The 24,052-nt window shown below is 42.9% G+C and overlaps 1 protein-coding gene across 1 annotated transcript in view; it reads right to left on the reverse strand.

Moving 5' to 3' along the window:
- Positions 1-20,911, reverse strand: part of LOC6727631 (protein couch potato) — a gene marked incomplete at its 5' end in the record, with an annotated part of 46,240 nt that extends 25,329 nt beyond the window's left edge. The window contains 1 exon segment of the mRNA XM_039295493.2: positions 19,565-20,911. Within this exon segment, the coding sequence (XP_039151427.1) occupies positions 19,565-20,911 (1,347 nt within the window).
- Between the last annotated feature and the right edge of the window lie 3,141 nt (positions 20,912-24,052).

The raw sequence follows: 24,052 nt of genomic DNA on the forward strand, positions 1-24,052 counted from the left end.
CGATGAAAGGCTTTGACATAGGATTTCATTTTTCAGATTGAGTGAAATTAAAGCCAGCGATTTTTCAAATTTCAAACCTAATCTTTAATCTATAAGATTATAAACTAAGACCATAATAATTAGTTGGTTTTGTCATCAAATATTTAATACTTCTATAAGAATAACTATAATTTTATTGAATGAAACTATAGTGCCTTTTCTATTCGGCGATTGATATTATTTATGGTTTCCGCTTCATTGATGTTCATATTTGTATGTGACTTTTGAGCCGCATCGATTTAAATTTTTTCCAATGTATTTGGAAATGAGTTTTGCGTTTGGATGTTTAACATAAATGACTTTATGCCAAGCCAATTGAGTCCCCAGAGCGAATGTTCTCAGAGGAGGAGGAGGCGCTCGATTAATTGCCACCGATAGCAAATGGTAATGAGGCACGCCCCTTCCTTTCCCGATTCCCCTCGCCACACCGACCCCCCTCGTCTGGCATGCATTGTGAGCAGCTAATCACTGTGAAATCTGCCCAGGCAATGATCATTGGACCAAAACGTGACATAATTTGGCCTCCAAAATGGGTGGGGATATCTAATTGATGTTGCAACTGCTGCTCTGCTGCTGCTTCTGTTGCAGCTGCACCCTTCGTAATTAAAGCCTGCACCCATTTCCGCGATGAGAACGCATTTAGGCCATTAAACAGTCCGCTTTTTTACCCCCTTCACAAAATTCTATTTCGATTAATCCACATTTAGTTGTCACGGCGACGAAATTTATTGCAAATCCAATTAGATGATAGTACTTTTGTTGCATCACACGTATTTGCTCTGCCATCAATTAGTATTTGCTTTTAGCGCAATGTGTATTTTTAATTCAAGCTTTCATTTCGCATAATAAGTTACATAAATGGGAAATGTGACACAATTTAGTTGCGTTAAATAACTGGCAGCAGCTTTATGGTGTCAGAAAGTTGAAGGCAAAAGCAGTAGCTCAATTCACTTTTAACTTTACTTTGGCCAGCTTCTTCAGCATTCATTAGCCTTTGAACTGAAGAGCCTTATTGCATTCAGGACATCGTTTGCTGCACTTCCTGTTGGACTCGACGTTGTTTTGCCTCTGCCTGCACGATAAGCATTTGATTGGTTTCCCAGGAAACTGGGCCAAAAGGATGCCTTTATTAAAAATTCCATTACTTCGCCACAGAATGCGACCCAAACTGACAAATCAAAATTAAAGTGAACTGTTGTAACTAGCGACAATGTTAATTGCAATTGTAATTGCACTCGCACAGACACACACAGACACTCCCTTGCAGCAGTGAAAATCACGGCAAGGAAATCAGCTTTTTGCTTTTTGCCTTTTGCCATTTGCCCTTCGGCTTCCCTTACCCTCTCTTTGCAGGTGAAATATGCGCTAATTAGTGTGCGCTCCGCAAAAGGGTGCAAAATGGGTTTTCGGGCATTACGGTGGGTGGCTGAGGGGTGAGTTGGCGAAAAACTGGCGCAGCAAGGAATGCCATTCACTTGCAAAATACGCGAAAGCAAGAGGCAACAAATGTCTAACAGAGACGACAACTGCAGCAGAAGCAGCAATATCAGGCTACCATTGCAGCAGCAACAATAGAACAACGCAAGCAACACGAGCAACAACAGCAGCAGCAGCAACATGCAACAACAACACGCAGCAACTACATGCAGCAGCAGCAGCAACAACTATCATCAGCCCGAGCAGCAAACAAAAACCAATTACAATTATATCTGCGCTTGGTTAATCATGTGAGTCCGCCGGAGAAGCGGGTATTAACTGCTGCTGCTGCAGTTGATGTTGCTGCTGTTGCTAATGTTGCTGATGTTGCTGTTGCCGCACTTTGCACGTTGTTGCTTGTGTTCCGCTTGGTGGCCATTGTTATCTGGAAATCCAGACTGGGCGTAGGCCAGTTTGCGGCAGAATCGTTCTTAAAAGGGCGACTCCCAATCGAGCCGTGTTGCTGTTGCAGCTGTAGTTGCAACAACTGCTTCTTTTTTGCAGCTCACTTCCGCTCAGTTGTGAGCTGATGATGTGGCTTGTTTGTCTTTCACTTCCTGTTGGCACTTGGAAACTTGAAGTACTCGCAATTATGCTACCAAATTTAATACGCTACTTCTGTATCCAACTAAAATAATAAATATAATTTTCATTGAATAAGTATATATATTTATAAAAATGACTTTTGTTCTTTCTAGCCAAAAGCGTATAAATTCCCTTTAATTTTAAATCCTTGCTTTCCATTTAATAACTAGTTTTATAAATAACATTAGCAGCATTGCATTGAAATTTAATATTGTTATAACGATTTAAACTGGCTTGTCATTTAATTTTAGATCTCTACTTAAAAATGTATAGTTTGAATTTAATATAGCTCGAAAGCTTTATCCCAACACATGTCTTTTCTTACGTATTTATCTTATTTTTTACGTATTTTTCCATATTTTTATTCTGAGTCAACATTAACAATGACCACGCAACTGTGGCAGCGTAAATCCCGCCTTTTTTTCGTCCCGTTTCCGTGCAGCATTTGCTGCACATAGCGGCTGCGGCACGTAAGATAAGCGATAATCGGCATGGCAACATTTTGGGCAAATATGACGCGGTTGGAAAAAGCTTCTGTTGCAGAACCAATTTGCATTCATTTCGGACCGCCATTGATAGGGTGGCAAATTCCGCACATTACGCATACGCAACGTGTTGCGTCTGCTCGTGGAGAGCGGACGCCACATCAGAAACACCGATCACGTTGCCTAATCAGGTTGCCAAATCATTTAATGATGCGTCATACTGAGTCGCTGAGTATTTCAGTTGGTGAGTTCATGTGTGTGTAGTTTCGTCCTCGGCCAGGACATTTTAAATATTCGTCCATGACTGGGGCAAAAACAGTTTGCAGGCCTCCGACTGAATGTCATGTGGGGGTGCTCGGGTAAATAGCGTGTTAAGGTTTGGGGGCGGAGGTCAACCTTGTCTGGCCGCTTGGCCGTTCCATTGGCAAATTGACGTTGACAGGCGGACGCTAGAGTGAAAACAGGATGAGGCGCATCGATCCAGCAGCAGCTGACAACACATGTTCCATTGATTTGTGAGTAGGTTTTGCTGTTGTCGGTTAGAGCTAAATTAGTTTATGGCCCCAAAATGTCAGATGTCCAAATTGGCGTACCGTTTTACTGCTGCGATTTTTGCAAACAATAACAAGCACGTATTTTTTTTGAAAATGATCTCTGGCTTTATGTTTTCTGAAATTGATTTCATTTCAATTTGCATTCGGCTTGACTTTAAGGGCCATGCATTTTTAACCAACATAAATAATGTGCACACTTTTTCAATGCCACTAGATATTGGCTTTAATGTTTTACGCTTTGTTCCTATTTCATTTGAATTTAATGAGCTTTTATTGGTAAATATTAATGACCAGCAGGTTGGCCTTTTTGGTTTCAACTTGAACCATTTGTTATCCTTAAAGCCCACACGTGTATTTATTTATGGCCATTAGCCGTTCTTTCCGCTCTAAACTGAATCTGCGGTCTAACCACAATCCATGATGCAACAACAACAGAACTGGCGCCCACGGCAACCAGATTTTTGCAATTAATTTAATTAGCTTTAGGACACCGACACGCAAAAAAACTGCATTTAAAAATGCTTCAAATGCATGGCAGCAAAATGGAAACATTTTAATAATTAAACCGCAAAAAATGCTTACATTTCTGTTTTTATTTGTACTTATTTGCGTATTTTCCTCTTGGCAGGAAAAAACACAAAACAGCAAATGAGCAATGCGAAAAATGTGAAAAATGCCGGCAAATAAAATATTTTCAAGCGCGTAATTTGTCAGCCTGGCAGGTAAAAAAAAAAAACAGAAGGCGGTTTGAGCCAGAAGTGGGCACAACAAAAGCCTGTGGCAGGTCAGCCAGGCATTCTGGGCTTCCAAGGGATCAGCTCCTGCCATAATTAGCATCCCAGTGTAGCGAAGTGCATAGAGTAGTTCTGCAGCAGCAGAAATATCTGGCGAAAACGTCCAAAAAGCTCATTAACATAATGTGCGGTTACCTGGCCCGAAAACCTCCATTTCCCTAACCTTTTAGCCCGACTTCTCTGGCAATTGCAGCAGCTCGGAGATTTTTATTTGCCTGCTTAGACACGGACTTTATGAGCAAATCTGCGGTCCACTTAATGGGCCACAAAAAACCTACATAAATAGTTTTTAGCTTGGCTGCGGCTGCTGGCTACTTTTCACTGAATATTTAAGTAGTTAACGCTGGTATATTGTTTTTACAATAAATTTGCAGCTTAGTTAGGCGCTTTTACTAGCTGCATTGGAAATTAATTACGCTTTGAATGAAGTTTAGGCGATTCATGCTGCCAAAGAATATATAGAAAATATATAAGAGAAATCATTCTAGACTCCTTGACTATCTTAAATGGCTTAAGCCATTAACAAGGTGCTACTTATATTTCTTTTTCGCCGTAAATAGCACTTCTTTATGTGGCTGGTTTTTATGCAAGACATCCTCTTTTTACACATTTAACTTTTGCATATTATTGAACCCGGCTTAGTCCTGGAACAACGTGCCCGGCATGCTGAGCACTTCCTCCGCCATGCAAAAATTCCCTCGACACCCGCATATCGCACTGCTGTATATCGCACATTTCACTTTGGTTTATGAAAAATTCATAACAAAACATTTTTCCCTGTCACGGGCCACGACACAACAAATTTGAAATGGAATTCGCTGCCACGCCATCATACACACACGTTTCTATTTAAATGTTAATGCAATTGAAGTACGTACTATATATATGCATCACATGCCCTTTCTTAGTGAAGAATCCTTGAAGTGTTTTCCCCCTAGGTTTGTGCCACCACTTTAATAAGCCACATAGTTACATCGGTGGCAAGAATCAAATGGCTGTAATTAAATGAAATGACGTCGACAAGTCTGCGGGCGGAGCTAAGAAGTTCAAGCCAAGAAGAACGCATTAAAGTAACTTATTTCAATCTCAAAAACATTCAACTCTGAGCAGCTTACTGCTTCTATTTCCTTTCTTTTTTTTTTTGCTCCTGGCAATTGGCGCATTTGTATTGCTAAACCAACAGCAATTCACAACGCCAAGCTGGCTTAAACGATTCTACATAAATATGACAAGTTGTCGCCGGCGAAGGGGGAAAGCCGAAGCCAAGGATGATTCCCACTTTTCCGCAGTTTTCCGCAGCCCTGAGACATCTCAGGAAAAGCGACTCTTGCAGCGCGGGGGAAAATTCAGCTCAAGTGTCGGGCGACGCTTATGAAAAGTCATGTGATGTATTTGCGGCCATTAAAGTGGCAAAATGGCTGCCACACACACACACACACCCACAAATACAGTTAAGCAGTTTGAGGAGTGCGTGCGGCAAAATGAATATTTATGTTGGCCATGTGGCATACACATAATATTTTCATGGCATTTATTAGTTTGTTTGCACAACGGATGAGGGGAAATGGCGGCCAGATAAGCATGGGAAAACCTTTTAGTTAAATGTCAAGAGCTGCGGACAGTTTTCATCTCCGCAAATCATTAATCAATTTGCCGCAAATGTCATCGCCACCTGGTCAGAAAAGATGCAAAAACGCAACCGAAGTAAAGTTATGAGGTAGATTCATATGTATATATGCGGCTGATGATGATATTTCCCAGGCGTTAATTAACAGTAAAAACCAGACAGAGTCGACTCCGCCTGGCAGGCGTGACCCGGCAAATAAACTTTAACCCCGTCAGGCGGGATATCTTACACTGGGAGAAACGATCTGCTGATTCATATCAAAGCTATAGGTGCTTGTTACTCCCATTTTCACCCAAATTAAATATTGAATATATTGATGGCATCAGTGCCAGATTTAATTAAAAATGTCATCTCATAATAAATTCCCCAATTTGACCATCCATTAGCAAAGAGTTTTTCTTTCTGTGTACTGGCGTGCCCTGTCAACCAGTTAACCTTTTTCCGCCAACTGCACTTTTGCATATATGCAAAATGAATGTGGCAAATGCTATATTTTTTCAGTTTTATTCGCTGGCACACATATATATGTGTACATTTTTATGGTCTGCTGACAAATTACGCGAACTTTCCATTAGTACGAGGTTATGACGCAGAGGAGGGTGGGACTCGATTGCTGTTAGAAGGAGGAGGAGTGCATGGTGGTTTGTCCATGACTTGTCACTTAATGTTTAAACTCCAAAGTGGCAATGCCGAACGAATAAAATTATTCCCAGACTCAGACGCCATGTCAGTGCCTTAAATTGCTTTTTAATTGTCTAAGACAGGGTGTTTCTTGCGCTGAAATTTCAAAGCTAACCAGGCAAATACCCCCATGTAGCCCGCATGTAGCGCACCTGTCGCCGACAAAGATTAATCTGTTGGAGCTCATTAAAATGTCAGTTTTAATATACATATATGTATAGCAAACACGGTCCTGCCGGCGGAAGATTCATTCCAAAGGGCCCTCTAAATAATATGTCTGCACGCCAAGTTCGAGGAACTCCAGTCGTTGGGAGGATGTGCAGAAACTTGGGCTTTGTTTCAGGCTTCGGGGGCAGCAGTATGTTACTACATATAAAAACATATAAAAAAAAGGCCACAGCTCTTGGAGCCCTTGATATATGGTCCAGTATATCTGCCATGCATCATTTGCTGAGGCAGCAAGCAGGCGGTGGAGTGGGTTGGGATACTAATAAATTTATTACATCCACACGCATGCTGGCGGAGTTTGAGAATGGTGGTGTGATTCCAGGGGGCAGACACACGCTAATGATGTAACCACATTTGGTTAGAAAATTATCTGCAACATCAAAAGGTGGAGGTGTGTGTGCGGCAAAATGGTGGAACGACATGTTTTTAATGAGCACTTTCAGTGGTTTTTCATCAGAGACTTAAAGTTTGACTTTAAGCCACCTTCGCCGACATCGTTGGTGGCTTCAAAGTTTCACCATCTCATCTCGCTTCATCTGCGCGCATAAAGCAACCAACTAATACTTCCTGTTGACAAATTGGCTTAGTCGCAGTTGGTTAAGAAAAAGTTGGGCTTTAATTTCGGCTTAGTCTGCCATTAGGCAACAGCTGGCCATCTTCTGGATTCTTCGTACCGAGCGTGCTATTAACGGACCATTTACCGAAATGGTTTTCTGATTAGATGCCAAAGCGGCCGGGCAAAATCTCTTATCAGGGAAAAACTACGCCTCTGGTTTATAGTTGCAACTGCCACTCAACTTCTGCTCCCAGACGCTAGTCACAGTCCTGAGATGAAATTGCCGCGATAAACGTGATGGAAGTGTCTGCTCCGTCTGCTAGAAAAATGGCAGTGAAAAGCGGCGGGTGGGGCGGGAAAACTCGCAGTGGAGCCGCCGTGGAGCAGAGATTTATCAAAACTGGGCAATCTGCCGGAATCTGTTTCTGTTTCTGTCTCTTGCCTGCTGCCGAGTGTGTAAAGTAATTTGTTTACCAAATGACAGGCTGGCGATTCTTTCTGTGTTGCAGAGGTGGTGGCAAGTCGGATTTCAAATGAAATATTTAATTATGCGCCAACGGAAAACACACTCGCACTTTTCCTCATTTTATTCGTCGGACGGATAGACAGACAGCCTGCTGAAATGTCCATGCAAATCCACTTTACACCATCTTGCAAATGCGTTCAGCATTTTTGAGCAGCTTGCTCCGGCAATTTGGGGAGTGCGAAGTGAGGCTATTTTTAAACAATTTCAAGGTGGGCCATAAATGTACATATAAGGCGAACTCAAGTATTTATTTAGGAACTTCGGGCGAAGTAGCAAAATTTAATCACTTTTTATTCCGATTTAATTGAGGACTGCTCTTTGTGTGCGCATAAATGCATTCAATCGAGCTGCAAAACAATTGAACCTATTTGATTTGCGGTTTTTCTTATTTGATTTTAAAATGGAAACCATTTGGCCATTTGACCGGCAAAAATGGGTTTAATTTAGGAGCTGGCATTTATTTATTTTGGTTTTTATTCAATGATTTTCCTTCAACTAACTTGGTTTAGCTGCAATTTTAATTTGAAATGTGTATGTAAATTGTGAATACATTTCCTAATGTCTAAATGGCATTTACTTTTAGTTGAATTGTTAGACAAGGTGATTGATGGCACGATCTTTGGCTGTCAAAAGTTAACGCGATTCATACACTTAATTGGTTTAATTAGGGCTTTGCAAAACATTGTTTCACTTGAGATGATGATTGAAGTGAGTGCTCATAGTCACAGTCGGATTCGAAATCACATTCAAGGCAATCAACTTTCGAGCGAAGGCGCCTGATTAATATTTATTATTTCATTAGCTCATTACACCACATGCAATTGTGGGTGCTTTTCGGATGGTATTGGATACGAATGGATTGAATTGTGGTTGCTGGTAATTTGAGCGGGAGGCCTAAGGCTTTGGGCGTGGCCAAAAAAAAATGAATAAAATGAATCATTTGTTGTGAGTGTGTGCCGAGGTAACTGGATAAGTTGGGCAATTCCTCGGTGGGGTAAGGCTACTTTTTTGTATACACTCGCATTTGGTTAGCAACTCGACTTGCATAAGTCGCTTTTGTAATTCGAGTCATCACCTCGAAGGCCCCCAGCTTAACCGCACTCGAATGTAAACATTATTTCTCTACTACCCTCTATGCATAAATGTTATTATTTTCCATTTTCATTTCAGTACAACTTTTTGCCATTTTCCATTGTTTGTTTTCATCTGTTTGGCAGCGAAATGCCATTAGCTTCCTGTACTTGCCACTCTTAATTGCTGCTGTTGCTGTTTTTGTCTCTAATTTGTCAAACATTAAACAGGGGGTCGTAAATAAAACAATCAACTCGAGACATTTGGACATTTTGCAATGAATTTCGCAGCTTATTTTCGGTTTGTTTATCTTTTTTGGAATCGACGATCCGTGAAGGTTGAGCGACGATAGAGCAAACACCAATCCATTTAGAGGTGGGTGTACTAAGCCATGGGAAATTTGTGGGGCTTAGAACGCAATAAAAGGCACAGTATCTCGTTTTTGAGATGGTCTTATGGCGTTTAAATAGTCTTTTAAGACGTATCTTTCATCAAAAATCATTAGACTTGCTGCAAACCCAATGCTCAGATGTATTTTTCAATAAGTGTCATCATTGTTTATATCTTACAGTGGAGAATAAGTCAGTGAATTGACTTTTTTAGAGGCTGAGTCCACATTTCAATTGCGACAAACATCATCAACTATAATAAGGGGGCAATCTTGGCTGCCATTGTTGCCCCCGCACTCACGACAATCGTACGAGACACAAATTAGCATTAGTATGAGTAATTAACTTAAATACAATAGAACAATTTAGTTTCCCGAATTGCGCGCTGCGAGATGCCAACAACAAGGCATCATTAGTAGGGGGCGACATTGTGCGACTTTGGTTTCCGCACACAATTGAAAATTTTGCAAGCTAAATAAGGCTTTGTGGGTGGGTGGAAAATCAGCAAGGGGGTGGGGGGTCGTTTTCCGGCGGACTGTCGACATTTTGGACTGTAATTACGCGAAAGCACGTCAACTGACCGCTCCAACGAATATCGAAGCCATCGCACTCCCATTTTTCAACCCCTCTATTTGCTGGGCATTATGTTCGGTGCATATTTGATTTTCAGCTGGGATTACAAATGCTCGCTGGCCATTGAAAAACTTGATATCGTGCACTTAAAGAGGATGTTTTTAGGGGGGAGTGTGCAGCACCGTCGAATCGGATCTGTATAATTTGTGTGCGATTTTTTTTTTTTTTTTGCATAGCCAAATGGACATTTCATGACCCAAATTTCTGTGCCGACTAATGAGCTTTTGATTGAGTCTATACTCTCTGGTTTTGGTTTTTTCATGATATTCCTGTCAGCCGAGCGTAACGAAAGTTGTTTTGTATACTTGCGTGTGGTTTGAGATAAATTTCAATAGATACACGATATTTGATAATTCGTATAATGAGCACATACCTGCAAAGATATCAAAAAACACAAAAATCGTATTAGTTACCTTGCACACTATACTAATTTAATTTTAGTTGGGCCAGAAACCATACATGGCTTATAAAAAAAGTATCCTGCGAATGCTGAATCAACAGTTATGCAGAATTCAGCACACTTAACCCATGCTGACCGGCAATAATTTTCATCGCTGCTTGCCAATGTCCCTCTAAATGGGTTTTCCCCATTCAGTGACAACAATGACCATTCAGAATGCTCGATTATGTTTTCTATACCCAAGTGTTTCTACTCCTTACTCCTTTTCTCCACACTCGATTTTTTCCTTTGAGACAGCAACATTTTGGAATTAAGCGTCGATTCCTTTCTTATTTGCCGCCTTTCTGGAAACTCCTTCCTGGTTCGCCTTTTGTGACGTAAATAGGCGGAAAAGAAAATTATGTTTACGCAGAGGGAGCGGGATTTCAGTGGCAAGGGAGTTTCCGCCGGTTTCAGGTTTCAAACGGATACCCTTTCTGAAAGGTGAAGGCTTACAGTGGGCTAAAAAGCTTTTCGAAAGTGGTACAAACTTTCTAAGAAAGTTTTATTGCTTTTTAAGGAATTATACATTTCTTTTAAGTGTCTAATTCCGCTTTGTTTGCACAATATTTATTATAATCTCAGTTTGATTTAAATACATGTTACGTTTGAAATTAAATCCATACTATATAAACATCTTATTTTTCGCATTTTCACTTTGCTAGAAATGTACTTAATTCTCCTGCTTGCCTGGAATCAACTTCCATTGAATCCCTTCGACGTCCCACAAGGACGACCACAGTGCATCCTGGCCGGCCGTAAACTTGCACCCTTACGTGGCACGCAAATTAAATGAATTGCTTACCCAGCTACATGGATACCCATGCCCACACCCCTGGACAAGCGCCATTCTACGACTCTTTTGCGCTGCCATTAAAATCATGCTTCAATGGTTTTTGACCATTTTTACCCGCTCCGCTCCGCTGTGCTGTTGTTGTTGTTGTTGGTGGCCCCAGGATTGAATGAAGTTTTTTTTTCCAGCTTTGTTGCAGCGCACAAAAAAGTTCCGAGCCAAGTGGCAAAGTGGAACGTGTAGCGTGGAGCATGCCCCGCCCACCAATCCTGTTCTAGGTAAATGAACCTGCTGAACACTTGCCTGCTAAATGATTTACGCACTTTGGGAAATTTAATGGAGCAATTTTCCCCACAGTCAGTTAGTTGGGGGGAAATCTTGAGAAATCACCATGGACTGGGAAATAGCAAGGTGCTGTAATTTGTTGAATCAGCAGGGCGTGTCCTCAAACATTAAAGTTGTTTTATAAGGTAGCGCTCTCGAAAAAAAAGTTAAATTTGTGCAACTCTATGCTATCCAATCAATTTTCAGAGAAATGCCAAAGCTCTCCTAAGTTTCTCCTAACCGCATTTGATACCCCAATTACCATATTATTCTATTTAACTATGGGTAACCTCAGTTTCGTTTTCCAATCCTTCGGTGTTATTCTGTGGACTTTTCAGGTTTGTTTGCTTATTGATGTCTGTCCCCCATCGTTGGGGAATCTGCCAGACAGCCATTCTTTCTCTTTCGGCTTGCATAAAACATCAAAAGCTGTGTGAAAACACAATCCTTGTGCCAGGCTTTGCCCATCGCACATGCTAAACAAATAAGGACCATGAAGCTGCGAAATATGAGCTAAAAAATGTTGTGGGTGGAAAACCGAACTGATGGCGGCCCCTAAAGCTGTGCTATGATTTTTTCCGAGTGCCGTTCGTTGTTCTTGCTGCAGTTCGTGTTGTGGTTGTTCTTGTTGTCGATGTTTTGTTTTCTGTGTTCGAGTGCAGAGCGCAAAAAAATCGCATAAACAAAAGGCGCCCTAAAGTTGATTTCCGGTTTCCGCTCAAATGGCTGCCTCAGCCGCGACACCTTCACCCTCCCTCTCACGCTCATCCATCGCAAATATCCGTGTGAGAAGTCCGTGCGAGATTGAGTGCAGCTGCAGGGTAATTGCATTGGTATGTGTGCGTGGAGGCGTGCGGGCTGGTGGGCGTGTCCATTGGGGTGTGTAAATTTCATATTTTATGATTGACTCCACCCACACGGTTCGGAGAACAGAAAAACAAACAAAAACATCGCTGCCTGCCACCGAATATCACAAAAACTAACTTAAGTCCTGTCAGTTGAGTGAGTTCGCTACAATTTATATAGTATTCACTAAATTGTATATTGCAAAATGTTGAATAAGTATTTCAAATATGAACATATATTCATTTTAACACCCTTTCACATTTCAATGCATGAAGTTGGCTTTTTGAAGAAACATCACATTTGTGAATCCGCTATGTTCTTTGCGAACTGATAGGATGAACTGGCCTTTGGAAATCAGGCTGAAATCTTGAAGTGAAACAGCGAAACAAGCAGAATTTTTGCTTGAGTGAAGATGGGACTGAAATGCGGTCTTGTTCGTAGGGGGCACAAAACACATGTTCTGGACTGCGGCCTAATTATGATGGACGGCAAACACTTTTGGTGTTCGGGGGCTCACTAATGAAGCCCTCCCAAGTGCGACAGATCAAACACACAGCACGCGCCGTCCAAGAATTATTTCGACTCTCCAAGGAACCGAAGCGGAAACAAAGCAAATAGTCAAAGGAGCGGCGGGAGCAGGAGGAAGAGGAAGCCCAGGGTAACACGAATGCCACACTCACACATAGACAAATCGTGTGGCATGTGGCACTGTCATTTGTCTCTGGCCTGTAGAGGATGTTGATACGCTCCACGACCGCCCTCACTCCTCCAAAAAGGGAGCTTCCTGATTGCGTGTTGTCAGCACATTACCGCCAGCATGTTCAACACATTAACGTTTTTCCAAAGGGGGTGGTGTTCCTTAGGGGGGCAAAAGGGAATCTGGTGCATGTAGGGTCCTCTATTCACTTAGTGCCACATCACTTACCCTACACTTTCTGGCTACTTTTGAAAAGATATTGACAATATAAATAAAAGCAGTAAAGGGTGGTAAAAATATTACAGAATATTACAAGAAATTTAGGGATAATTGGTACAAGAATCCTTTTGTGGTGTGTGGTTTTTCTTTTTTAGAATTCTAACAAAAGTTAGAGGCTGTCATATTTTATTAATCTAGCAATCTGAAAACTTAAAATATTTCTGTATTTACTTAAAAGGCATTTAGCCTAGAACGCTATTTCAATTGTGCTCCTTCTTGGAAATGTCTTTGTTGGAAATGCACAATGGAAAAACCTTTTCCTTACGTACAATCCTTATTTATAGAGCCAACCCGGATTCAACCGCAGTGTGTAAATTAAATTTTCCGCAAGGCAGAGCGGTCAGCAAGCTTATAAATTTTCAATTGATGGAAATTCACTTTCCCCCATCCCCTCGCCATCTCCATCAATATTTAATTGAGCTTAACCCTTTTTTTCACTCACTCGCCGTTGACCGCAGGAGTTTCGACTCCAACTTGGCAACAGTTTGTCCACCTCCATCTCCTCGACATAAAAAAAAAAACAACAAAGGAGGACAACTCAAATGAAACTTCAATTATTCCACGTAAAAAATAAGCAGCCAAAGGTGAGGTGTTTTCCTTTGGAGGGTGGAAATGGCGGAGTTTTGGCCTGACCATAAACAGTAACTAAAATAAGGAAACAGAAAAGGTAGCGAATTCTTATTCACTTTGTTGTTTCTGGCCTTGTCACGATTTTGTGTTTACAAAGAGCATTTTGTGGGTTGAATCTTTCCATTTGGCGTTACCTTTGTGCCTGGCCGGCCATTCCCAAAATGCCCGTTTGCACTTATTTGTTTGGTGATTTGTTTGACTTGCGTGTCGATGATGACACAACACAAAACATCAGCACACAGCACCCACGACGAAAAACAGAAAAAAAAGGAGCAGCACAAGCGGTAAGTGAAAATTTCGCCAAGAAGGGGGCAAAAACCACCACATCACCACCCACAACAGCAACAACAAACAAACGAGGAAAAAAAAACTGGGGGGCCAAACTTATAATAATCATAAAAAAGGCAGCGGACAGCAGATGTCGCATTGCATACAAAAAGGCGCTGGGACATGGAAAATGAGTGCGAAGAGAGGAAACAGCCAACTGACCGGAACCGGAAATTGTTGCAAATGTCAGCAGCATTTTTGTATATGCGTGTTTACAGACAGCCTTATTTATTAGTTGGCCAGAAATCGGTGGGTGGAAAAAAGGATGCAAACTGTGTAGGAATTTTCACGAAAAATAGTGGGCGTCAGACGGATAGTTGCACATTTTAAAATATTTAAAAAAAAAAGTATTTCCAAATGAATCATCTTCAATCGCAATCTTACCTGAAGACCAAGTTTACGTCTTCAGCACCCACAATGATAATTCCACCTATCCAACAAATCCATTTTATGGCGCTTTAATTACTTGGCCTTCCACTCATTTGCTTTTCCCAATTGCTTTTTTCTGGCGTGCTGATGGGAATTCTCGTTTATGAGGCTTTTGCATGTTGCGTCGGTTTGATGGCAACGCATAAACAAGAACACGAGAAAAAGCACTGTATTTGGTGCAAAGACAAAGCGACTAATGAGTTTTAAGGGGCCAGAGATGGGGCTCCCGGGTGCGATTTTGCGAACATAATGAGCACAGGAAACAAAAGGCGAAAAAGCAGCCACAATATGGCCAAATCCGAAAAAGGAGTACCGCCTGCGATTCCACAACCAGCTAAAAGGAATATTAATGATGGCCGGCGACTGGGCGAAGAAATGGACTTTGGAGCTGCCAGTTCCCTGTGGGTCAGCTCGACAAACATGGCCAAGAAAAGTGTGCAGACTGCACAGTGTTCTTCTCCAACTTCTCCATCAGCTATCTGCTTTCTTTCTCGCTCACCTGTCGCCGCACACTTTCTCCTCTACCCTTTCGCCCACGCACGTATCCTTATGTAGCTGAAGGTAATTAAGAGTTATGGGCCTGGGAGTCGAGGCCGAACAGAACTTATTAATTTCTGCATTATTTAAGCGTGTAATTTATGTGTTCAGCTGGCATTTTTAATTGCATTACACGGCGGTGGGTTAATGCATGTTAAATGCATAATGAGCACCGCAAGCCGATAGGAGGAGCAAAATGCCATTGGAGAGATGTGTCACACACGCGAGGTGACGTTGCATGGCGTTTGTTTTATTAATTGAAGTTTAATCAGCGACAGCTGCCACAAGTCACGTTCACATTTCCCATTTTCCCATCACCTCATTTCCCAGCCGTCTGGAAAAGGTCAAATTTGATAGTAAACCCACTTTAAATGACTCCGCTGCGTCTCGTAACAATTTCGAACTAACTTGAACTATCTTAGATCTTTTGTAAAACGACTTGCACTTGCAGCTTTAGTTCTACTATTTTTATGTTGGCACCTTTGGTTTTTACACAAATTATTTCCGATAACATCTTAAGAGCCTTTTCTTTCCTCCCCGTTCTTGGCCTCAACCTTTTAATAATTTCATTTGGCGCGAAATTGTCTTTAGCCAAATTGAATTAGCCACCAACCATTCCTTGGAAGCCATGAAGGCATCTTCAGGGGTTTTTCTTTTCACACAGTTTTATAGAGTACTTAAATGCACTCGAAAAAATCAAATTAAATGATTCAGACAGAAAATAGTATGATTTAGTTAAAGAATTACTTTTTAAAAGGGTACATTTTGATTTAATATCTAAGCTAGAACTTTATTTCTAGTGTATTTTGGCCATCTTAACCCAAACTTAAGAGTTGACACTTAACTTGGCCTAATGGCGATCAAGATGCTTCAAGAACTTGGCCGCAAAGTGGACATTGTTAGGGGGAATGGCAAGAGATGGGAAATGGAATTTAGAAGTGGCTTAGACGGTGACCAAACATTCGACCACGTAAAGCAATTTGCCAACTGCATCGATGTTAGCTTAAAAGCCCTGTCAAAAAAAAGGAAACGGAAAAATCGGAAAACATTTCGGCAGAGAGAGAGCGGAGAAAAGCAGGGACAAATAAAATGCAAATGTAAATAGGTAAATAAAATACATACAGTTGGCATTTTGATTTCAGGGGCGGGACACAAGTGTGAAGAGACCATCAAAGGGGCGTGAATTGTTTTAGCCAAATTCATTGGGCCAAAAAGCATCTGCGTTCCCTTTCCTGCACACACATTTTACCCTCATTTTATTCGGCTCTCTTTTTATTTTTAGCCCTAGCCATATGGTATACATATATACACACTACTGTGAGGTGAGCAACAGTTGAAAACTTTTCTTTCTAATTTGTTTAGACAACCTGACAGTGTGACGCGCGCCACCTAGTGGCCAAAACTCTCAACTTTGATATACTTTCGGCCATTATTCTATTTGCAATTTCGCTCACAAACAACGGCAAATAAATAAGCAAATTGAAAAAATGTGAAACGAAATAACGCAAACAAACTGCTAAACTGGAAAACTGCAAACTGTCAGGGGAGTAAAAATGGAAAGCGGTCGCCAGGAGGAGGAGGAGGAGCAGTAGGAGTTGGAGGCCAAGAGCTGAGTTGGAGGCAGCTACCGTTTTGGCACATGGCAATTTCCGTTGAGTGCACATGACAAAAATGTGGAATGTGCATAAAAAGTGCCACAAGATGTGGGCTCCTGCGAGGGGATGCAGCGGGTAGAATTCCTTTCGCAAACTGGCAAAAAGTTAAAAGTTTAATTGTGCGCAACTTTGGGCAGGATGTGATGTCAACCCAGGCAACCGGCAGGGGCCAAAGGACATCTGTGACAAGTTCTATTAAGTTTATTTTATATATTCTCACATTTTGCATTTAAACAAAGCAGAACGTGCCAGTCGGTGCAGTCAGGGGAGTGGAGCTAAGTATGTGGAATCTGGAGGGGATCTGGGCTACGGAGGTCACTCGATTGCATTGCACACACTTTTATATGGCAGGTTGCGCACACTTGACTGCTCGATGGCCCCAAAAGTCCAGCACTTTGCATCAGTTGCAGGACTCCTTGGGGGTGGGGTTTCGTCCTTAAAAATATAACCCAAAATGTTTTCTGTTCCGTTAAGCAATAAAGAAGGAGTCCTAGGCTTAAGATTGGTTTATTGTTTAACTAAGTAAATTATATATAACTTTGTAATTAGCTCTACCATTTTTTGTTGAAGGAATATCAAGAAAGTGTGATAAGCTTTATTAACTAGCTCGTATTAAAGTTTAAAACTGCATTAATATATCATTGAAAAGGGTTTTAGTTCATGCTTTAAATTTCAAATTTAATCTCTGAGGCAATGCCAACATGTTATTCTTAATCAAACTCCGAACTTTGGCGCAGTGGAGCCAAGGGAATTGGCCTGCTCGACTCATAAAACGTTTAAATGAAAGAAAAGCAATATGTTGTCGCCTGCAGATGACAAGCAAACATCGTGGCCAGGATGCACCGGGCTTCGGAGTGCCTAGTCCTTCGGCTTGAGGTCTCTGTAAAATATTTACCAACCATCAGCCGCTGTCATACTTTTTTAATTGACTTATCAATAATTCATGCAGCTCACACAGAGTGAGGAGAGGGACACATATGAAGGGACTTCGCAGGACGAAGTGAGTGGGTGGATTGCTGGATGGGGCTGAGAATGAATACTCATAAATACAAATGAAGTCAGATTGCAGTGTGAATGAATAGGACAGCAGAGAGAGAGTGAGAGAAATGGAGATTCTGGCTGAGGGGTAGGCAAAAGGTGAATTGCATTTACAACTCTTTTCCCACGTTCAGGTCAACGACTCTCATGCTCCCCATGTCATCCTTCCACTTTTTGTCGTATTTTCCATCCTTTCGCATTGCCAGAAGATTGCCTTCGTTTACTTTTCGGCTTGATATTTATTTTGATTAATTTAAGTCTCCTAGTCAGTAATATTTTTCATTTTCATGTGCAACTTTATCTTACACCGCCCTGGATTTTCCTTGCCTTTCATTTTGGCCAGAAACTGCAGCGGCTTGCGGGGAGAGTGAAGTGCAAGTGGAGCCAAGTGATTGATGCATTTTTAATGCGAATTTCCGTGGACTAAATCCAGCAGCAAGGCGGCAAAAGGTTCTCTGTGCATCTGTGCTTTGCAAACACATCCCAGTTGGATTAGGCTAAGATTTAAAAATCTTAAAATATATCTGCTGCACTATTCCTCTGGCCGCTTTAAACTAAATCTTTAGCTTTTTGCGTTGGCCAACTTTTCCCATGCCATTAAGCTCTTGCCAACTATTCAGCAACCTGTGCGATAGGACTTCAATAAATTTCCCAAAATCACGCGCGCATAAAAATCCATAAGCGTAGTTGGAATGGGTAGAGTAAAACAAAAGTAAGAGCATTTCTTTATCAAGGATAAAATCAAATTTAACGCATCGCTCGGTAGTAGGGGTACCCCTGCCCCCTTCTTAACCATCCCCCCTCCCAAACGACGGCCTTTGTGTGCGTGTAAGGCCACGTACCCACTTGACATGAAGGCAGTGCAGCGAGGCAAACGATGGGCGGTCGGTGGTTTGGTGGTTGGGTGGTTCAGTGGGTGGCTGGTGGCTTGGGTGGCTGGGCACGTGCCGCGTGGATTACGCGTGGCACGCTGCTGCGAAGAAATATGAAAGGGAAGCAGCGTGAAATATGTGCAGCATAAGACAAGGCGCATAATCAAAATGTAAGCAACAACACAGCGCATTGCAGCAGCAGTAGCAACACCAATGGTTGCACATGCCACTTACACAAGTGCAAAGCATCGCCCCACATCTTCCCTGCCTCCCCCTCGTTTCCGGCTTTAGAAAGCAGCAGGCTGTCCCCCCTTTTTTTTGGCCAAAAACAAAGGGCGCCGCACAAAAATCTTACGCCCGAGCTGCCAGTTGATGTAGCGCACCATTATTTCAGGGGATTTTCCGAGGGGGTGTTGCTTGTATTGGGCCAGAAGCACTCGACATATCGATCATACTTTCTATTGCAGGCGAAATCGGGCGAAAGTCTTTAAATGATTCAGTCGAAAGCGAATGATTGAAAAGGATACTTTCAGCACATGTGATTGAATTTATGAACTTTTAATTTGAGCTCTATAAATCAAAGTTGTGAAGGAAGAGCAAAGGGTAGAGATACCCTCTAAATAAAAAGATACTATCGAAATAATTTAATATAGTTGCTGCGGAAATTTCCAAGATGAAAACTGTTCGAAAAGCTTTAAATTTAAGATAGCTGTTATATTTTAGTACTAGCATTTTCTTGAAATCCAAGCCCCCCAAAGATAATCCCCAGAACAATTTGCATGGACCTTGCTTATGTACTCAAATGCAAATTCTAGCCCAAATTCTACTACTCCACTTAGAGTTTTCAGCTGCCAGTAGAAGTTTGCGCGACTTTCCACCGATTTATGCAATATTTCAGTATGCAGGACTCAGTATTCCCCAAGCTGTCACTTTTGTCGCATTTCGCTGCTGGGCCAGCTTCTTTCTTTCGTTTTGGCCCGCCCAACGCTATCTTTATCTGCAGCTTTTTATTTCGTGCATCTTTGGGGATGGCGGAATGGAAGCTGTCACTCACCTCTTCCTCATTGCTGGCCGTATTCACGGAGTCCATGCTCTGCGAAAGTCCCAACGGGGCCAGAGCCATCTGATTCTCCATTATGGCGTTGCTGTTGCTGCTGCTGCTGCTGTTCAGGTTGTTGTTGCTGTCGCTAACGGCCGATGTTGCTGTTGTGCCAGTTGCTGCTGCTGTTGCTGCAGCGCTTCCTGCTGCTGCGGCTGTTGCTGCTGCTGTGGGGGCGGCGCTGGTGACGCTGCCTGCCGGCGAGGGCGTGGTCGGCGCGGAGGCGGTCGCGGAGTTGGACTCGTGCGAGTGCGATTCGTGGGCGGGACTGTCCGGCAAGCTGCCGCCGCTGGTCGGCACAGCAGCAACGGATGCTGCTATGGGCACAGCCGCAGATGTTGCTCCTGCACTGGTGTTGCTGTTGGTGTTGCTGTTGTGCTTGCTGCTGCTGCCGCTGCTCAGAAGGATGTGTTGCTGCTGCTGCTGCTGCTGTTGCGGTGCGTATCTGTGCAGCTGATAGCCGCCGTAGTGGGCCAGAGATTGCTGCTGGGCCTGGTGTTGCTGCTGCTGCGCCTGGTGTTGCTGATGCAAGTGCTGGTTCAGGAGAGCTGCTGCTGCCGCCTGGTTGAACTGGGCCAGTCGCTGTTGCTGCTGCTGCTGCTGTTGCTGCAACTGTGGTGAGGCGGCAACTGCGTAGGCAACTTGTTGCTGCTGCACGGCCTGCTGCTGTTGCTGCTGCACGGCCTGCTGCTGCTGCTGCGCCTGCTGTTGCTGCTGCTGCTGGTGGTGGGCGGCAACGGCGGCCGCGAACTGCGTGGGATGGGCGAAGCTCAGCTGGTGGTGGTGCGGATGCGAGATCGGATGCGAGTGCGAGATCTGGTGTGTGTGGGCGATCTGGTGTGTGTGCGAGATCGGGTGACCTTTGACCGAGACGGGCACGGGCACGGAAACGGGCAGCGGTACGGACACCGGAACGGGCACGGGAACGGTCACCGGCAGCACGGAGACGGCGGCGGCACACTGGCGCTTGGGCGACGGCGACAACACCTGTGGGGCACTTGCTGGCGTCTGCGGCAGCGTCGGCCTGCGTTTTATCGCAATCGACGAAATGGTGATGGCTTTTTCGAACACCGCCTGCTGGTTGTTGTTGCTCGGATGGCTGCTGCTGCTGATCTGATTGATCGGGCCAATCGAATTGATAGGATTGCTGATGGCTGCTGGTGTCGTCGGCGCTGCTGGCAACAGATGTTGCAGTTGCAGTTGCGGTTCGGCGGCTGCTGCAGCGGCTGCGGCGGCGGTGGCGGCTATGAGCAGTTGATGATGGCTGCCCAACAGGTCCTGGTAGTTGGCTATTTTGACGAGTCAGTTGAACTGCGAAAGAGCAGAGAAGAGAGGAAATTAATATTTTAACTAAACATACATTTCACTATGAATTACATATATGTATTTCACCAAATATTAATTTTCGCAAGTAATCAGAATATGTAGCCCTCCCTTCGTTTAGAAGCGCTGAACTTCTGACGTTAAACAGAAGTCAAATATTTGGCCATCGTGTGAGCTATTGTTTTTTCGTAGATGTATGCAAATAGTACTTCGATATGTCGAAATACTTTCGGGTTTATTTAGCATAATGCAAATGTTTACATGAGAGGCAACGGGAGCACGAAGGTCTTGAACAACACTGCATAAATCAAAAGCAAATATGACGACAAATGTGTTCAATGGAAGGGGGTGAGATGAAAAAGCAACTGGCAAGCATTGAGATTCAAAATGTACTGAAAATATGCAAAGCTTATCGGTGTCGCAGATAAATCAAACTTATGGAGTGCCATTTGATTAACTGATAGTCAAAGCCATACAAACTATGAATGTGAAATGTATCTCAACTTCGAACCCAAAACATTTCAATACAGCAGATGTTTGTCCAAACCATCTGCCTTTAGGATTGCAAACACATGTGCAAGTATGCAAGGAATGCACATAAACATAGTGGGCCAGTGCGAGCAAACACAGAGGGCTCTTGTTCTTTCTTTCAGTGTATGGCACACTCACACACTCGCACTCACTTACACTTATCATAGTGAGACATCAGCAGCAGCAGCAACAACAAGGCCAGCTGGCAACTCCATTGCGTAGTTGGGTACGAAAAAATTTAAATACACAGAGGCAAGCAGCAGCGGCAAAATGGGAATAACAGCAACCGCAAGGCAAACAGAACAAACAAACAAACAAAACCCCCAGATACTCAGGGCAGACTATCCAGAACTCACAGGAGGGTGATGGAGTGAGGGGGGTAGCTGGGGGGGAAACCAACTTGAAAATTGAGCTGACAACAAACCGAAATTGTATTACAAACGCTCGCTTGAGCTGGCAAAAATATGCACATAACTAAAGTTCAGATCTCGAAGATATGTTTCGGGATCTCCATATGCATATGGATGTGAGTTGATGTGTAAATATATGCGGGTTGCTACACAAACAGGGCTTTGAATGCGGATTATAATGGAGCAAGGACAGAATCGAACCAACACCCCCTCCCCACATCGCTCCACTTCGACGCCTGTGAATTGTATCTGTATCTGAATCAGTATCTAGCGAATGATTCTATGCAGCTCGCTTGGATAATTCCGCATACTTTGCATATGACAAACTATGCAGGCGATAAAACAAACTTTCGGGCTGCTAAGACCTCATCAGCTTCGAAGAGGAAGTCGATTCAAGACCTAATGCGAGTTTAATACGACCCCGCCAATCAACGATGATTTGAGGATGGCAGCCGCACTAATCCTGTATGATTAATAATTGATCAAGAAACAACCGTGGCAACCGCACAATGAATTTAAAGTAGACAATGGAGCGTCCAGTTATGTGTGGGCTATATATATATATAAGTGGGTATATTTAAAAGTGTGTTCGGTATCGAGTGGCATGAGATTTATGGCCAAAACTTGCGGACACTTTGCGATTAATGAGCGGGCGGTCCACCGGGCGTATGCGCAATGGCCGAAAAAAAAATAACATGCGGCTAACAACTATAACAAAAACTTATGGCATACGCATTAATATTTGCCAATTATAGCATTGATCATTAAGCTGAGCCATAGATATAAATGAAATTGATTTCCATAGGAACAATTAATTAAATACGAGAGCGAATAACAACTTGTTGCCGCAATTTGTGAGATCAGATAATGCGATACGGTGTGTATAATAGAATTGAATTTCTCCCAAAAGGCTGCCTGGGCTTTGAAATCTGAATTCTCAGTGCACTTTTGCAGCAATAAATAAGAGACTAACACTCGCCAGGCATTGTTTGCATAAGCAGCAGCAAATTCTAACAAAATACAATGGGAAAAGTCGGGGAAAATCGGGTTTTGAGAGGGAAGGAATGGAACCCGGAGAGTAACTGGTTGGTTGTAGCCCGTCTATGCCATGGCCCTGGAAATTAGACGGTAGAAATGTGAAAAAGTGTACAGAAAAGGTCGGAGGGGAAAAAAAAACGCATACACAAAACAGCGAGTCATAAATATTGCTAATGAATTTCCCGCACGCTTTGCTAAATAACAACAATAACAAACCGAACCGAATCGAGTAGAGTCGCTCTCGCAACTATGCTGAAACGGAAGTTGGGAGCGGGAGCGTTTGTTGTTTTGTTTTTGGCTCGAAATAAATATAATTAAATGTAATTTTTATAATGACAAATGCCTTTGTTGTCTGTGGCGCGCCCTCACTAGTATAAAAAAAGGGGAAGTTGAGCAATTATAGCTGAGCACATCCACGAAACCGAAACGAACTCAGAAATTGTGTATCCCAAATTGCTAGCGCAAAATCTAGAGCAGAGCTCGCAGCTTTATGGCTTGGCTTACAGATCAATTTTTGTTGGCTGTATAAAACGCGAGTTTGCCCTCTGGCAAAGTCGATTTGCCTGCTGTTCGCTCGATTAGCTGGCTAAAGGCCCTATCCCTTCGCCGCCCCCTCGCAATCAATCGAGATCCATTGTAAAATTGAAGAAAACAGAGACACACACACGGGGGCTAATAGATGCACGCCCACGATCCTCAGGGGCATTATGATGATGATGATCGGATCGCAAACGAGTTTTGCCATAAAAATAAAGATGATTTTGGCTAGATCACTTGTCAGCAACTGAAATCGCAATTAGCATTGCTAATGCGTGCGGACAGACAAAAGCCCAAAGTACTTGTATCTGTAAGTACGCTGCAAGTATCTGCAGCTCCCACGTGATATTTTTTGTGTGCTGCGCATTCCGCGCGTCGTTGAAAGCACTTGAGATAACTGCGATGTGTTATAGATACACTCGTCCGTCGCTCGTCTTGGATGCAAATGTATCGTGTTTCGTGTCAAATGCCCAAATTTGTCAACAGTTCGTCATTATGATGATGATGATTGCTAGATAGCAGAGCCCCAGAATTGGATGAGCTGACACGCCTAGTGGCACTAGAATAATAAACTCGTCTCCATGGGCCAAGTGGTTCTGGCCAT

The sequence above is a fragment of the Drosophila simulans genome, chromosome 3R (genome assembly GCF_016746395.2).
Source record: "Drosophila simulans strain w501 chromosome 3R, Prin_Dsim_3.1, whole genome shotgun sequence".
In the NCBI taxonomy this organism is placed as follows: Eukaryota; Metazoa; Arthropoda; class Insecta; order Diptera; family Drosophilidae; genus Drosophila; species Drosophila simulans.